This window comes from Xiphophorus couchianus, chromosome 15 (assembly GCF_001444195.1).
Source record: "Xiphophorus couchianus chromosome 15, X_couchianus-1.0, whole genome shotgun sequence".
In the NCBI taxonomy this organism is placed as follows: Eukaryota; Metazoa; Chordata; class Actinopteri; order Cyprinodontiformes; family Poeciliidae; genus Xiphophorus; species Xiphophorus couchianus.
In genome coordinates, this window is record NC_040242.1 from 6,007,503 (window position 1) to 6,026,049 (window position 18,547).

General features: G+C 38.8%; 1 protein-coding gene across 6 annotated transcripts in view; it reads left to right on the top strand.

Annotated features, from left to right (window-relative positions):
• sipa1l1 (signal-induced proliferation-associated 1 like 1) overlaps positions 1 to 18,547 on the top strand; it is an 80,253-nt gene that overhangs the window by 29,133 nt on the left and 32,573 nt on the right. For 5 of the 6 annotated variants that reach the window (XM_028039921.1, XM_028039917.1, XM_028039922.1 and 2 more), the window contains 6 exons: positions 9,402 to 9,557; positions 9,761 to 11,314; positions 11,937 to 12,159; positions 13,110 to 13,240; positions 14,479 to 14,667; positions 16,753 to 16,927. In XM_028039921.1, the coding sequence (XP_027895722.1) occupies positions 9,893 to 11,314; positions 11,937 to 12,159; positions 13,110 to 13,240; positions 14,479 to 14,667; positions 16,753 to 16,927 (2,140 nt within the window). In that variant the 5' untranslated portion in view covers positions 9,402 to 9,557; positions 9,761 to 9,892. Of the gene's footprint in view, positions 1 to 3,853; positions 3,875 to 9,401; positions 9,558 to 9,760; positions 11,315 to 11,936; positions 12,160 to 13,109; positions 13,241 to 14,478; positions 14,668 to 16,752; positions 16,928 to 18,547 lie in introns of those variants that run through there. The other variant, XM_028039919.1, reaches the window with a different exon arrangement.

Sequence of the window (18,547 nt, forward strand, 5' to 3'; positions counted from 1 at the left end):
AGAACTAGAAAACTAGTCAACATATCATAAAATACTTCATGCTGTGATCATTCACTGAACTCAGCACAAATATTTGGCTATTTTTGTTGTTTTTTGTAAGTTATTAGGGACATCCTCATTTTCACAACACAGAAATGATAAAGCAGCAATAATTACGAGGTGACAAAGTTACATCACTGGTTTTGGCATGTAAAATACAAGCCTGAGGGAGAAAATCATTGTACCTATCCTCCAACCATGCTTTCCTCTCCCTTCTCAAAATTTCTCTGCTTACATAAATAATTGATCAGCTTGTCAATGAAGCAATTGGCTGTATAGATCTCATGTAGCCTAGATTCTTCTGTCTGAACTATCTGATACTTGGAGCACAATGTTTAGCGTTTTAAGTTTGATTAGATATCAGTTGACAGTACCTTAACATGAACTGTGAGATTCACATAAAACAGACGAACATAGTCGTATTCAGTTGGGCTCAGAGTATTTTGTTTGCTTACTGTAGTTCTAAAACTCGTAGTTACACTTTAAAATTCACAGTTATTTTCTTATCTTCAGTTTGCTTTGTTTATATTATAAACTAAACTGCAGCTAGATTAAAAGAAGACATGTAGCTGCCTGTCTATCACAGCAAATTTCACGCAGATAAAGTGTTGGTGGTAGTGTGGTTTTAGTTTTATCTCAGTTGTGTGGGAGCTGGAGCAAAATTTACACTGCTTCACTTTGGTGTCACCAAATATATTTCAGTCATACAGAGCCTGGATGAGTGATACTAAAATATTCAGCTAACACTCCAATCAGTTCTTCATGGTATGCATATTGTGTAGTGATGTTGCAGTTAGCAGCTTTGGTGTGATCTGTTCAGCCTCAGTCTTCTGAAGTTGGTACAAAAATTGATATTCACTTCATTTGTCACACATTTTTCTTTAAAAACTTGTTTATTTGTAAATAAATTGATTGTGTACATCAGTGCATCGTAGAGTTGCAATATCTGATTGAGACAGAATTTAGTGCGCCTCCTGTTCAACTCATTCCCTCAGTAATTTGGTAAAATGTCCCAAAACCGGTCCAAAATAACTAGCTGTAGTTAGTTATTTTCTCTAGTTACTGTCTCTTGTTACAGTTTCCTTTTGAATTCCTTCTGATACAGTTTGTGGAACATTTACCAACTTTGACTTATGGCACATTTACTGATTTGGAAAAACAAAAATTACACCTTATACAAAAAGAAAAGAAAATCAGCAACCGAGTTATTTCATATGTAGAAAAACCTCTGCATGGATCTCTACCAGTAAGAATTGAATATAAATGCTGAAGTTAAAATGTTTTTTATTTTATTTTCTACCTCTGTTATGCTAACTGTTTGGATTTTAGGGATAAAAATCTATAAATATACACAATTGTTTTTCTTTTTATTCAGACAAGAAATCCAGACACCTTCAAACAAAGGTGCACCACTTTTTAACTCATTTATGTAAGTTTAAAAAAAAAAAAAACTTCTAAAACTAACATTTATGTCAATATATATAAAATAAAAGGAGTAGGTCTTGATACACCACAAGCAACAATAACAGCAATTCAATTGTAAACTGGGTTTTGAAAAATGACTCACAAATGGAAATGAGATGTTGCATATTTGTGAGTCAGAGCTTCAAAAACATCTGTTGGCTAATGAGACAGTTAAAAGCTGCTGCTGAAATGGAGGTGTGATGCAAAGTGGACATATGGACTGATGGCTCTGGTGCAAAGCACATCCTGCCCCTAGCTGCTGTTTAAAATATGCACAGAGAAAGCTTGATGCAATAATAAATGTTTTATAACTTATATAAAGCAGTTTTGTGAGTTTAAATTTACTACCTTTCAAAGACACTGCTTGGACCTGCATACACAGGCGCACAAACACCTCTCCTCACTTAAATCTTTGCTTTATTTCTCCTGCCACTACTTCCATAGGTTGGTTGTATTAGCAGAAATAATAAAGAAAACAATATCCACAATTCCACATTTGAAGGAAAGACGGCAGCGAAATTCAGAGCTCTCAACCCCCCCTCACATTTCACTGAGGCATAACATGGACCCCACCTCACTGTCAAAGTCTGCAGAGGGAAGAAAAGAAAAACGACAAATCATGTTTTTCTTTGCACACAATTATAATTTCTCTGTGGAAGTCTTTGAGCTGAAACCACAAATCGGACATCCTGCTGCCTGCCAGTTTTCAAAGAGAATTAGGTTTGAGTCTGTCTTTTATTAATTTAATTAAAATTTTATTCTTTGTTTTTTTACTTCTCTCTACTTGATCTCCCCCATTGTGTCTTTGCTTCTTTACGCTGTCAGATGAAAAGTTGTCTGTCTTTTAAATGAGTTTAAATTTAGAAACAAGAACAGAACTTTTACATTTAAGCACAATAACAACATATTACTTTTCCTGCAACATTTTGCTCATAATACCATATATAACTGTTTGTAATCTGTATTTGAAATTATCTTTTTGAAAACACTTGTATATACTAAGGCATTGTTTTTGTCATAATTTATTTAAAGTTACAGGATTGTCTGCTTCTGGAAAACTTACAACTGTTCCACATTTTTACTTAAACGGTTATGTTCTCAATGGCGTCTCGATTGGCTAAAAATCTTATTTTTATTGCAAAAGTCTATTTTAATATTGAGAAAAATGTTGCTGTGATCTAACAGTGACCTTTAGAGATAATGAGAAAATCATAGTTTGTCACATTTACAGCTAACAGGGGAAAGTTTGGGCAAATATCTAGTGGATTTTTGCACATCATCGTATTTATACAGCAGAAATTAAGAGGGATGATGTGTGGTACTGGTTTGTTCTTAATATAGGATCTTTCTCCCACCCATAGATTTAATTTACCCAAATTAGCAGTTGCTTTAAAATATCCATTTTGATTATTTTCTTCAATGAATGTGGGAGTTTTGTAGTTTCACCATTAAAGTGATTTCTGATGTCTCTCTCCTGAGTATTGTTTGATAACACTTAAGAAAGGTAAAACTCTCTTCTATTTCCCTTAGATTTTGTGTAACAAAAAAGAATAAACACAATGTCTAATATCATGCGTGTTCATATTTTGCTGAAAGGGCTGGTATGTACTATTATATTACTAAACTAAGTTTGAAACCGACTCAAACATTTGATGCTTCCTCTTCCACACTGACTCATACTTTAAACCAACTGAAACCTGAGATCCACTAATATTGCAGAGTCTGGGAAGGATGACTTGGTGAGAAGCAGTAATGAGATGCAACATTTCTCATTAACTGGGTCCCTTGTGTTATTGCTGTGAGATGGAGAGAGAGGTATTCACTGACTGCCTGAGCCATATCCTAGATTATCATTGTTTTGTTTTTCTAAGCACATAGTGGTTTTAACACCTTTTTGGAAAAAGGCTTGCCTCTACAGTCAAAATCAGACACATTTTGACAGTAGTTTTTCCTGTATCCTCAGAGTTGGTTGCTAGGCAAGGTCAGAAAATATTTTTTCTTATGAAATTGTGAAAGCCATTGAGACATAACGTAACATGTTTTGTCAGCATTGATACAAACATGATGTGACTTGACTTGACTCACCGGTCCGTGTAGTAATGTCTGAGTGGAGAAACAGGTGTATAATTGTCAGAGATTTAGCAACAAAAACAAATGCCATCGATTTTCAGTTTTAGTTTTGAACTTTTCTTTTAATTCAGAGGGCTCTAGTCCTGTCATTTTATGCTTTGTTCTGTGATTAGAAGGTGGAGATCTTTGTTAAGTACAGGTTATGGAGAACCATCCATTTTGAGCACAGTACACACTGATTAAGCCACAAAGACTTCATTTTGGTGTCTGCTGTCTGGAAATTTAAAGAGAATACCTTGAGGTAATTGATAATGCCAGGGCTTCAGTCCTGAGTTTCTCATGTCTATGTATATTTGTATATGCAAGTATGTATGTCTGTGTATGCATTCTGATCACCTTGTGCTCTATTTTATGCCTCTTCTTTTCAAAAGCGTTTGTCACCGGTCCTTTTCAGCTCTCGACTGCAGCCTCTGTCAGTCAGTCTGTAATTTTCAGGTGTGCATGACTCACTGTGCACTGGAGCAGATTTATAGTCACTCAGTGGTGGGCACTGGCACACCTGTTCTTGACAGCAAACCTTACAGCAAGGGTGATTTCAAAAATCATTTGCTAATATGTGACGTTAATTTGAATCACTATGTTGAGTCAAACATTAGAGACAACTCTGATTACTGGTTCAGGGGTAAAAGTTTCCATGAATACTTGAGGCACCAGATGGTATTATTTAAAAGAATTGGGTTATGTAAAACTGAGTCTTGTCAGAGGGGTTAACAGGGTTGGAAATTGAAGAAATTATGTCAGTCATATGGACACAGTGGTGGGCACGCTTCTTTTAATATGCTAATAGGTCTTTAGCATTTTTTGCTAAGGTTGCTATAACTACACACTGTGTTATTGACACATGGTGGACATCAGTAAGGTTTAAATGTATCGCTTTAGCATTACTTTTCAATAAATACCATGTTGGTGTTGTATTTTAGTATTTAGCGGAACTAATGATTGTGATTGGTGTTATACGATTAGTGCAGCTAACATTAGTTAGCAGTGCCCACCACTGTGTGGAAATATAGAAAACCTATTCGTCTTTGTTTTCAAACTATTTTTGTTGTTTTCTTTTGCTTTGTTTCTTTCAGACGTTATTTATGAGATCATGGCTGACTAAATACTCATTCAATTAATTAGAGTAACTGTCCCAATGAAACATTCGGTCTCTGTGAAAGCACAGAAATGTCATGTACCAGGCAATTGTGGCTTCATGCGACTCTTTGGTAAACATATACTATTTATACATTAAGAATATTGCATATAAAACTAATGATGGTTAGCAGTCTTTGTTGTTGCTTGAAATTTGTCAAGCAGGTGGACAAGCTGAATTTGTGTGAATTTTACTTGGGTGGTCATATATTGCACCTAGTTGTTCCTTCTACTCTTCCTATATCTAATATACCACAGTGATGTGTTTGAGCTATTTATTGTTTGATCAACTTTGGATATTGGGTATATTTAATGGTGCTTTTCCATTTAAAATGACAACAAAATGCTTATGGAGGCTCCAGCATCATGTCATATGGTGAAGGTTATACAGTTTGATTCCATATATTCCCCTCTTTACCTTTTTATTTAATGTATCATAGTGGAGCTGTTTTTGCCATCTGCAAATGCTCTCTTGGGTGTCATGGCAACACTTCTAATCTGCTGCAGCCATTTTTCTTACTGTCTTATGCCCCATTATCTGAGAGAAGCATGGACATTATTGTGTTGACATTTTACAGTAACAGACATCCACGAAAGCAGTTAGCTGCATTGAGCATCGATGCTGCATATTTACCTCATACATCGACCTTATTTAGGCATTGATAAAGGTTACAGAGTGTCTGTCAGTGTAATTTGCCCTCAGTGGCTGCAGGAAGGGAAGCAATGCCTGGCTCGTTTGTTTCAATTCCCAGGTCTGCTTGCCTTACATATAGTATACTCTACTATCCACCCACTTTGTTCTTTAACTCTTATTTTTGCCTTGTTTCCTCTTTCTCTCCAGCTCTCATTAGAAGTACTAGCCAATCATCAGTGGGGGAAAAACAGAGAGGCTGCTCTGCAGGTGTTATTTGGAGCACACTATTCAAGTTTTAGTTCAGACATATCATTGGCTCTTATTAGATTTTAGCACTGAGCTGCTTCTTGACTTCTATTTCTGTGCTTTTATTGGGTGTTGTGTGGGAAAAGTGGTAAAATCACTTTTTTTTCTTACTCCAATTAATATTAGACTTGTGCCATGCTAAAGATTTTTTTTTTTTGGTTGTTTACTTTAACACCACCAGTTATCAGTATCAAAAGACCAAAATTGAAAGTTGTGTTGAAAATTGCAGCTATGGATTCAGTGCAATATATTTACTTTAAGCACACCTCTATGCAGCACATTGACTTACTTCAGTTTTGTGACAAGTGATATCAAAAATATCACTTGAATGCGTGGTGGGACAGTTGTGACCATTATTTCCTATCTCTGTGGAGTTGCATGTTCTTGCTGGGTGCTGTGGTTTCCTCCCACACCCCTGAAACATTGTCTGTTGGCTAAATTGGAACCTCTAAATTGCCCTTAGGCAGATATTTAAAATGTGTGTGCGGTTGCTTGTCCTGTTTGTATCTCCATTGCCCTGTGATGGGCAGGTGACATGTCCAGAATGTGCTCCAGTGAAATGGATGGATCAAAATAAACAGCAGGATGCAACACTGAGCAGGAGGTGTTCTATTGTTAATCCAAAACATTTCAGCTGTGAGAATGTTATCTCAGTCACATGATTTTAGGAGGAAATAAATTTACCTCACTTTGTAAAAGAGTAATAATCAGTATCAAACTGAGTGGTATTAGCCTCACGTAGGTTCTTTGCATGAGTTTTTGGATTACTGTGGTTAGCTAGCCACTCGTAGTAAGAATTTTGAGACTACAAGAGAAACTAGGACTCATTACTGCATACTTGATGGAGCCTCTGCATCCCAGTTTTGTCTTTAATGACAAGTTTTCATTTATCTTCACATCACAATATAAATAATCTTGAACAACTGCACAATAGCAGTTGTTTAAGAACTATATTATTGTTTATTGCAGCATGCATTTTTTCATGTTATTCTTATTGAAAGTGCAGCTCTACCACATTTGTTGAAAATATATTTTTGCCCAACTTGAACCAAGGTTGTCTATTCATGCAGTTGTGCTTTTCATAACGCCCTTCAAGTTTCAATGGAAATAATTTTCTTACCACCAAAGATAGTCGTGTATTTTTACATAGAGTAAAAAAACCTACCAGAGTAGAAAAGCATAATTATCTAGAAAAAGCATGAAACCTTTTTAGGATAAGAAAAATGTCTGGATATAAGCTGCTCTACAAATAGAGATGACTAATTCCAGCATGCCACCTTTTGTGCACACGCAAATGTTTTGCATTTGAATTTCTCATAGTTACACTTCACAGTTTAAAGCTAGACTGGCTTACAGGTTGCAAAGGAGTAAAGGAGACACTGTAAAATAATGAGCAGTGGGTTTCAAAGCTGCAGAGTGATATGACAGTTCTTTATTGATTGAATTGCTCACCATTAGTGTAAAAAAAAAAAAAAAGAGTTGTCTAAAGTGGAATCCAGGCGTGGTACCCAAAGTCTTCAGCACAAGGCTAAAGTAATTTAGATTTTGATTTAATGTTTCTAAATGTTGGTGATTGTCATTTTTAGTTCAGTCTCTCCCTTTCATGGTTTTAGACCATGGGTTCCCAACTCCAGTCCTCTATAGCTACTAAAAGTTGATAACAGTTCTTGAGGACTGGACTTGAACACCAATGCACTGACTGGACATTACATCTGTTCAGATGCACCACAAATTATATATTTAAGTTCAGACTTTTCTTAAATAGCACGTTACATTGCCATAGGAATTAAAACCATGTCATTTGCACCATGGGAATTGCTGGAATAAAAATCACTAAACAGTGAACCTCCTGGTATTCGCAAGGATTAGGAGGCAGACTTTGGACACTCTTGCCCTTCACTATATAATCACACCTTTACCACTTTAAGCAGCTTAGTTGCACTCATTTACTGCTGTTTGTGAAAAGTCTTGCTCTATGATCATCTGAAACATGTATGGACATGCCGTTGAAAATAAAGTTCACTTATAAATACGTAATTTCTTCATCCTTCCTCAGAGTTGGTTTTTAAATCTCACTGATGCAGGGTAACTTTGAGACTTCCTACTGTACAAACTTCTACACCAAAGCTGGGTTTCCCCCAGTGTATTATAAGCCTGGCGGGCCACCAGGCTCCCAATAGGCTAAGCATTGCTGGTTTGTTTATTTAGGCTTTTTAATGTTTGCCTTTTTTAAGACTTCATAGTTAGTACTTAGGTATTGTTAATGTCTTCCAATAACACATAATTACCTAGTGATATTTTCAGATTTCCTGTCAACTTGAAAATTTAAAAAAAATCTAAAAATCATGGTGGGCCATTGGATGACTGCCCTAGCACCCCTCCCACTAGGGTTAGCAAGTTTTCTGGAGAAAACTCTGCCAAAGAGTTTAATTAAATGATTAAATTAACATTTTAAATTGAATTAAAAGGTTTAATTTTTTACTTCAATGTTGTCCAACCATTGGTCAGGGCACAACACACTGAATAAGTGTGGTTTCTTTGCTTCTCTAACATCAACTTGCGTTCAAAATGCTTGGCCAGATCTGCTGTTTATTTAACTTCACAGTTTGTCAGATAACTGGAAACGGTTATCTCCTCATTTTATGTTGATGTAACTGTAGTTTTACCAGTCCTACCAAACAGCATTCCATCCATAGCCTTAATCCTGTTCAGAGTTGTTGGTGGGTGGAGGGCTCTGGAGTGTAACCCAGCACTTACTGGGCGAGATGGAGATGCGGGAGGGGGAAACACACGTAGCAGGTTCCAGGCAAGTTGTCATGGGAAAATATCCCATAGAATCTAAAGCAAGCTGATTTTAATGGTTCAGTTACGTTAGGAAGAACACCAGAAAGCTGATCATGTGTGAAATACTTTATATTTGTATTTGGGAAGCATTGTGAAGATTAATGGTATATTTTGTACCCAACTGAAAGCATGGACGAGTTTTTCTAGAGTAATAATAACACATTAGTGATACCACAAATGAATGCTATCAAATGTGAACTTGATGAGTTTTCTAGTAAGGAAAGAAGTCGGTCTCTCTCATCGCCTTTTCTCTTTCACATTCACACACGCAACACTGAAAAACATGGTCTTTGCAAGACCGCTTATCTCCATGGTGACTCAAAAGATTGTTCCGGAATAGAGAGGTGTTATAATATTATGGACAAACCAGTTGGAAAAGCGGACAGTCTGGCACCCTGAAGCTGCATCGATGTCTGCGGGAAGAAAAACATGTCACATTGTTTTGACTGGCTTAATGAGCTGCACACCGTTTTGCTGTGTCCATGAACATTTTCCGTATTTCATTCCGCTCCTAAGGCTTTCCAAATGTTCATTAGCAGTGACTTTCTAATTGATTTATGGTTCGATTTTGACATTGTGTAAAGCGGGGAACGAGTGATGTCATTGATTATTGAAATTTGGTGAAATTAATAAAACCTACATGCATCTTTTAAACATATTGTTGAGGATTTTTTTCCATGAATCTGCTGAAAATACTGAACTTTTGGTATTAAACCACCTTTTTTTGTAACCAGCCACATTCCATTATGCTCTTTTTCAGATTTAAAGATGTTTGAGTTTGAGCTATAAATCTAATTTTGCAGTAAATAGTAAAATTAACTTAAGTTTTCTCTGTTTTCTTTGTGCACAGGCTGTCTGCACCACTGTTCTGAGTCGTTACGTTCCAGTGTTTCCGTTGAGGCGGCCTGACTTCTCCCACATAAATCCAGAGCAGATGGCTTTTTAAAGACTGCAGCTGTAAAATACTGTCCACACATTAGTTTCTTCATACTGGAGGTTTTTTAAGGTAAAATAACCTGATCTTCTTGGAGTAAGCCCACCCCCCCTACCCCAATTTTTCACCTTTTGAAATTTGTGCCTTGAGAACAAACATGTTACCTCTAGCAGTTCAGAGTGTTTGATATCCTGCTGTTTTTGTTGTTTTTATAAAAATGAAAAAGTTTATACATTGACTTGTTTATGTTTTTATCTGTTTTTCTCTTTCTTCAGAACCAGATGTGAATTTCCCCTCTGCTCTTCACTCAGTGGGCATTATGTTGACCCAAATCTAACCCCCATTCACAACCCATCTTTACCTTTCCCTCCCACCTCCTCTCCCCACATTCTTCCCCATTCTTCGTCATGACTAGTCTGAAGCGCTCTCAGACAGAACGGTCGGTTGGGGGCTCTGTGCCGGCAACCGATGAGTTCTACACCCGCCGCCTCCGACTGCCCAATGGAGGAGCACCGCCACCTCGAAGCGAGAGTGCACATATCTCCTCCGCATCAACCACTGGCACCAACCCTGGTGTCCCCAAGATGGGGGTTAGAGCTCGTGTGGCCGACTGGCCCCCAAGGAAAGATGGCGGTGGAGGCGGTGTTTGGCATATCACGGTGGAAACGGACTCGCCTAGCTCTACGAACACCACCAGCTCCTCAGGATCAGGAAGTGGAGACAGAGAACGGATCCTGGGCGGAGGAGGAAGTGGCGGAGGAGGAAGTGGAGGATTGAGCGGGAGTGGTAGTGGAGAAAGAGGAGGGGGGAATGTGTCAGCTGTCGCAGCCCACAGCAATCTGTCAGCGAAGTTAGGGCACCTGATAAGCCCACAAGACTCATCGATGCTGCGCAACATCCAGAATACACTAAAGAACAAGATGCATAGCAAAGGAAAGGACAATCGCTTCCTGTCACCTGATGGTTACCTGGGTTCTCCTCGGAAAGGGATGAGACGGATCCGCCAGCGCAGTAACAGTGATATAACCATCAGTGAGCTGGATGGGGATGGCAATGAGGGCTGGTCCTTCTCTGGATGGACGCCCATGCACCGTGAATACGGTAGCACTTCTTCAATAGACAAACACGGCGTGTCGGGAGAGAGCTTCTTTGACATGCTGAAGGGATACCAGTCCTCCGAGGCCCCTGATCAGAGAAGCCCAGCTCCAGAAAGACTGTCAGAACTCCTTACTGTGGCCCCTATAAAACAGGCCGCCCTGGATCTGCCCGATGGTCCAGCTCGTGGCAGTCCCGCCAGCCGCCTGAAAGAGCGCGAGAAACACTTGAAGAGAAGGTCAAAGTCAGAGACGGGTGGAGAGTCTATCTTCCGGAAGCTACGCAGCGTGAAGGTGGAGGGCGACACATCGAGGGCCGGCTCAGATGCTGAAGATAGCGGGAAAGGGGATGAAAGTGGGCCACCTCCTAAACCATGGGTGTGCCAAAAAGGCTTTGCCCATTTTGACATCCAGTCTCTACTGTTTGACCTCAATGAGGCGATCCAAAACCGTCAATGTGGCTCCAAACGCAAGAACACCACAACCGGTGCCTCAGCCGCTGCTGCCGCTTCAGCCTCTGCCACTTCCTCCCTTTCCTCCAATCAGAGTGGAACCTATGGCTCCCCTTGTGGCTCACAGGAGGAGCTGAGCAAGGAGGGGACTGGAGGAGGACACGGTACTAGCCCCGCATTGGACCCTGGGGATGACAAGAGCAATGATTTGGTTCTCAGTTGCCCTTGTTTCAGGAATGAGATTGGTGGAGAGGGGGAAAGGAACATTTCTCCTGCAAAACAGGTATGTTGAGTTCAAGAAAACATGTGTATAAATAAGATTCACATTTACATATTTGTTGAAAGGGTCACCATGTCATAACAGAATGGCACATTGAGACAGACTGTAAAAAAAATCAAAAATTGAGCTCCTCTGTCTTTTCCCAGTGCTAACTGGCACCCACCCAGTCAGAGCCAGGAGGAGGGTTTTAGTGCTGTCAATCAATTCCTTGCTCTCTGCTATGTTACAGCTTCTTCCTGATATTGGAGCCTGCCATGAATACTCGGGCTGGTTAGCATAGCGATTAAAATATGAATAACATTGATATTTCCTGGGACTGTGAGTTGCTTCTCCACAATTCTCACATTGTTCAGCGCGTACACAAGCATGACTGGCAGCACTAAGACCTTCCTCCTGGCTCCCAGTTTTTGACTGGGAGCTCTGCATTTCTTCTGACAGTAATACTGTAGTAGCACTGGGAGAATGGAGAGGAGCGTGAGCTTTTCACAGATTATCTGTCTCATATTACACTGTCACAACATAGTGACAGTTTTAACAAATATGTAAAGCACATATATTTTATAAAAATTACGTACTGCAGCTTTAGGATCATTTGCTTCACTTTTCTTTGTAATCGGTCTTCCAGCAGGGCAGCATTGGTAGCGGCGGGAGCTCCAGCAGTTCTTCTGGCAGTACAGAGGAAGGACCGCTGGAAGCCACTCTCACAACCCATTTCACTAATGCTGGAGTGGCTGTGTTGGAGGCTGCTAAAGATGGCCCAAGTCAACATGCTGACAGGTCCAAGAGATATATTGTGGAACATGTTGACCTTGGTGCCTATTACTACAGAAAGTATTTCTATCTTAGAGGTAAGAGAATTGGACGCCTATCATTGGATTAAACGTCTTATTAATTTTTGTCATTTAATGATGCATTTTGAGGCTTTTTTACTACTTCTTGCAGCCATAAACAATGTCATGGCTTATTCTTGTACAATATTTAACTGTTTTTCTGGTCAAAAGTGATGGAAATAATTTAAAATGACACTTAGCTGGCTTTTCAGAATAGTCCAAACAGTTTAATCAGGTTTTAGTAAGGGTTGGGGGATTTTAAATAAATGGTGATAAGGAAGAAATGTGATTCATTTACATCTGTTTAGTTATGATACGATTAGACAACTAATCTGACAAAAGGATCAGGAAACTTTATTATCAGAAGTTCAGTAATTTGGGCATAAAATTGCTCACCTTGTTAAGCAGCTTTTATTGTGATCTTTGCTGTTTGTTTGCCAATCCTTAAGTACATTCAAATTTAAATGTTGATCTTGGGGTGCTGCAGTAGTGAAGCACAACCCGTGCTTGGTTTCCTACTAAGAAGGAAGTGTCTGCTCCTGATTTGACAAAACTTGAACAAACTTGTGACGAAATTAGGTTTTTACAACAGATCAACGATCCATAACATGCCAAAAGGTTTTAGAATGGATGAAGCATTAAGCCACAACTTTATTGATTCTTAAAATTAAAAATATGCAAAGTTGAAAACATTTATGTCCGTGATAAGTGTATATAAACTTCCCGGCACAATAGGACTTTTTGAAAATCTTTTTGTCATTGCATTTTCTTTGGGAAATATCCCTTTACAGGCCAATGTTTTGAAAGTAGCATATTTAACATGTAACTGTAACCTTGCTATTATTTTAATTCTATTGTTACAATCTTTATTGTTCTCTTAATTTCTTTAGATTTCAGCCTTTTTTTTCTTGTGATCCATTCATTACCACACCTATCACAAATAGCATTATTTTCAATCTAAACCTTAGAGCACTGGAACTATCTGGGGGTGGATGAGAACTTGGGCCCAGTGGCGGTGAGTCTGAGGAGGGAGAAGCTGGAGGAACACAAGGAGCATGGCCAGCAGTATAATTACAGGGTCATCTTCAGAACGAGCGAGGTAAAACGAAATAAAAATAAAAACATCAAAATAAAAACTCCTCATGTGTGTGTTTATTGCTCATTATGCTGAAGTATGTGTTTCCATTTGAGCTTTCCATTCACCTAGATTTACCATATTAATAGCTATGAATGTTCATGCTTTTAAATGTGTCAATACTTAGTACACTCTGTTCTGAGTGATGCTACAGAGAAGCTATTATGAGTTCAGATTGTGTAGGAGTTAACACACAGGATCTTCACCCAGCAGGGGTTCGATGTAAAAGCTTCAGCTCACGGTTGTCAGCTCAAGATTCCTCCGCCTCTGCTGAGCCACCACCTCAAATTTGTGCATGTTTGATCTGACTTTTTTTCTAATGTTTTCTTCCAGTTGAGTCTTTGTGTTCTCAATCAGCCATTTTCAGTGAGAGTCTCTTCTAAATCTCTCTAGTTTGTGCACATTAGTGCTAAAGATCCATGTGCTCATCCCCTGAGCTAAACACCCACCCAGAATCTTTGTCAAACTTCATCACTGAAGGACTGAGCTGTGCCATTTTTCACCCAAAAAGTTTAAATTTAGACCAAAAGAATTCAAGCATCAAAAGTAAAGCATAGTTCTTGCATTAAAGTATAACTTGAGTAATTGGCTTGGGAGTCCCATTAGTATGATGCATAACAAAGTGTGATATTTTTCTGTCTTTCAACTCTGCATCCCACTATCCATTATAATTGCTGTTTTTTTAAGATTGGAAAACTTTCCAGGTTTAAAAGTACATGTGAATATATGGGGGAGTGAGTGGGATGCTCTCATTTTGAAGACAATTTTGTGCACCGGGGGCCACTGTCCTTTACTACTGTCCATTGCTCTTGAGCTAAGAGCATTTCTCCTCTTCACTTTATATAAAACTGAGTGTGTTTACACCATCACAGGCACTACCAAACATAAAACACAGACACTGTTAAGTGCCTGGAGACAGCTAGAGACTACCAGCTCTGTTTACTTGCTCATGATGGATACTCAGGCCTTGGACTTTTCTACAGTCTTCCTGATTTATTTATGGAAGTCCTTCCTTAGTCTGTCTCACCTCGAAACCTTAGAGACTTCACTGTTAAAACCTACACGTATTTTCCCTTTGTCCTTTAGCTAATCCATCTCTATATTTTTCTAAATCACCAGAGTACATTTACCTGGAGTTATAAACCCATTCAAGTAAAACCCATTACCAAACTGTGTTCTTTTTTTCTTCCTATCGTCTCTAGCTTACCACCTTGCGCGGATCCATCCTTGAAGATGCTGTGCCATCGACAGCGAAGCACGGTCTTGCTCGTGGTCTTCCTCTCAAAGAAGTACTGGAATATCTTGTTCCTGAGCTCAATGTGCACTGCCTCCGTCTGGCACTCAACACGCCTAAGGTCACTGATCAGCTGATGAAGCTGGATGAGCAGGGGGTAAGAAGACACAATGAGCAAATTTATTCTCAGATAAGCTGGGCTGCATTCATTTTCTTGATTACGTCTCTTGATTGTGTACCTTTGATTGCCACTATCAGCTTACTAAAATGGAAGGATTCTTTAGACTTCCTCTCCTAATGACAGTGTTTTAAAAACATCATTCAGACAAAAAATGTACTTGGAAACATCTTTTCCAATTTACAGTGATGGAGATTAATGTAAGTAGTCCAAACGTATATCCAGGCCCCCACCAAAACATGCACAGGACTTAAAATCACACTCACTTTCAACATGACAGAGTAGTTAATACATAACAATGCTACAAGTGTAAATAATAACACATTTACATAAGGACACCCACCTACTTGGTGGTTTTTAAGAAACTGTTAAACTATTTCTTGATCATTTCTATTGAAGGACAAGCTACTTCCACTATGACTTAATGCCAAACTAGAACCTTCTGCACTGGGCTCAAAACCTGAGTTGAGTAATAACTAGTTACATGTACTTGAGAGACTTTTTGGGAAAAGTTCACTTCTAGGAGTATTGCTACTATGCTGTATTTTTTTTTAACTTTTCCTTGAGTAATTTATTAAGTATTGCTACTCTTGATTAAAATTCCTGGATACTCTACACATTGGGCGCAACTTCAATGAATGAAGAACAAGCTCGTTTTAACCAAAAATTCACCAGACACAAACGCAGTTTTTGTTAGTTTCATAAGTTTTATATTGAAAGAAATTGATTTGAGGAGGAAAGTTTTTTTTTTTTTAGCCTGATTTAGTTATATTGTAGTTATATTATCTATATTAGTTATTTTTACTTTGGTCTTTAAAATGCAAAAATTCCACATATCTTTATATTTTGGTCCATTTGATGTAATTTTTAAATATTACATGATTGATATTTTAATTAGTTACTCAGTACTAGAGTAGACTTTTTACCAAATACTCTTTTACTCTCCTGTAATTTCTTGGACGGCTCTCACTTGAGTAAAAACTTTTGGATGCTCTTCCAAGTTGTGCACAATGATAAATTTCTGTTTTGATTTGATAACAGTACATAGTTTCAGCCTCAGTGACATTTAGCACACTTCACGTGTTTTTGTTTCTGGTGGTAGAACAAAGAATGACTTTCCTTCCAAATTAGTTGACATTAAGATGGCATGTAATGGTTGTTTTGGATACCTCATGACTCCAAGCTGCAACTTTGTTGCAGTTTTCAAACCATGAACTTTGTAAATGTTTTTACCCCCTTTAAATCTTTTTTTATCTGATGACAAGATAAATATGGGTCAGTGTACAGTATAGTGGCTTTTAGTCAAGAGAAATGGGCCTCCATCTTTCATATTAATACGCGTGAGAACAGGAAGTAATTGACTACTAATTAAATGTTTATAAGCTACAGATCAAAATAAAAAAGTATAAATTAAAACTTTGCATTTACTATTACTTTTAAAGATGATGCTTAAAGTGGATTTCTTTTGCACTTGCTGATTAAATGAATCTGGAAAAGGTTGTATTTTAAATGTGAGGTTTATGCTACTGCTGTAAAATAAGTGTGAAGGGTGCAATCTATTCACCAACAGAACTTTGTGAGCCATCCACACACAGTGTAGTAGGTGTCACGCAAACAAATTTTGTTTTGAGTTCATGAATCATTTCTGGTGTAGGAGATATTTTCCCCCTTTATACAGGAGATGGCTCTTATTTATCATTCCCTCCTTTTAGCTGTATCATTTTTATGACCTGCTTTGTGGAATTTACTCTGTGAAACTGTGCTTGTCTTTGGCAAACTCGCATCGCATTTATCTGAACCTTTAAAAAAAAGGAAAACACAAAACAAGCTTTTTGATGCTCACGATGCTCACCCTCCCTGGTGCAATCATCAGAAGTTGAAATCTCTGAAAATGTCAGCATAATTTCTTGGGGGAAAATATCACCACCACCACAACAGAACAACTCAAGGTTGTTTCTGAAATGCCAACACAAGTTCTGACTAAAATGTCAACAAGGGGACTTTGACTTGACTTCTCCAGGTAATGTTTTGGTCTCTGCTTCTTCATTTGTATTCTCTGTACAGCTGAGTTTCCAGCGGAAGGTGGGGGTGATGTACTGCATGGCAGGCCAGAGCAGCGAAGAGGAAATGTACAATAACGAAGCAGCCGGTCCTGCGTTGGAAGAGTTCCTCCATCTGTTGGGTGAGCGGGTTAGGCTCAAAGGTTTCAACAAGTATCGAGCTCAGCTGGACACAAAAAGTAAGTATATGTGTGGATATAACAAAAAAGTAACCTTTAGGTTTAGCTGTCCACCAAGCAAATAATGGATTGTGGATTCAGGAACTCAATTATATCTAAAGCATGTTTTGTTTGTCCATCGTGGAAGTTATGTGACCTGATGTATCATTTAGAAAATATAGAAAACTAATGTTTTTCTTTTATTCTGGGTCTTTGTTGTCATTTCTGTACATTGGTTGTGAATAGCAACGTTCTCTCTTGCATTTCTCCTCAGCTTGCTTTGCTAATGAAATGTTAAAGAGCTGCTCAAAAAGATTTATACCTGCTTCATTTTTTATTTTATAAGTTGTTCAAGCATATTCCACTAGATCAGACATGGGCAAACTACGGCCCCCGGGCCGTATACGGCCCGTTAGGCTTTTTAATCCGGCCCGCCGAACTTGTCCAAATTATCGTAAAAACCCATGGATGTGTAAAATCCTGATTCATTTCCCTTTCCCCTGCAATACCCTCGTTTCCCCGATAGACGGCGCACTAGTCTAGACACACTTTCCAGCTGACATTTCCCCCCTTCGGTAAAAATGAGCGGACCAAAGAAAAGAAAAGTGGACACTGAGTGCCGAGTGTTTAAAAAGGAGTGGACAACAAAATATTTTTTTACTGATGTCCGATCAACGGCTGTATGTTTGATATGCCAAGAAACGGTTGCAGTTTTCAAAGAGTACAATATCAGCCGTCACTTTGCCACAAAGCATGCTAACTATGCTAGCAAGCAGTCAGCACAGGAACGGGCGGCTACTGCTCAGAGGTTGGCAGCTAATTTACAGACTCAGCAGAATTTTTTTCACCGACAAACTGCGATCCAGGAGTCAAGTACCAAGGCAAGTTTTTTGCTGGCATTCAAGTTAGCAAAGGCTAGCAAGCCTTTATCCGAAGGCGAGTTTTTGAAAGAATGCATAGTAGACACAGCAGATCTCTTGTGTCCGGAAAGCAAAGGCAAGTTTGAAAAAATCAGCTTGTCACGCAGGACAGTGACTCGGCGTGTGGAACTGATTGACGAAGATCTAGTCAGCGAGTTAAACAAAAAAGCGGAGTCCTTTAATTTATATTCACTAGCACTGGATGAAAGCAACGACATGAAAGACACTGCTCAGCTCCTAATTTTTATCCGAGGGATAAATGACAGTTTTGAGATAACGGAGGAGCTTTTGAGCATGGAATCGCTGAAGGGGAAAACGCGAGGAGAGGACTTATATGAACAGGTGTCTGCTGTCATCGAGAGAATGAAGCTGCCTTGGAGTAAACTTGCCGGTGTCACCACGGATGGATCGCCAAATTTAACTGGAAAAAACGTTGGGTTGCTGAAGAGAATCCAAGATAAAGTGAAAGAAGAAAACCCTGACCAGGATGTTATTTTTCTTCACTGCATCATTCATCAAGAATCTCTGTGTAAGTCTGTATTGCAGCTTAATCATGTTGTGGATCCAGTTGTAAAACTTGTTAACTTCATACGAGCAAGGGGACTTAATCACCGTCAGTTCATTGCGTTCCTAGAGGAAACCGATGCGGATCACCACGACTTACTTTACCACTCTCGTGTCCGCTGGTTAAGTTTGGGGAAAGTCTGCCAACGAGTGTGGG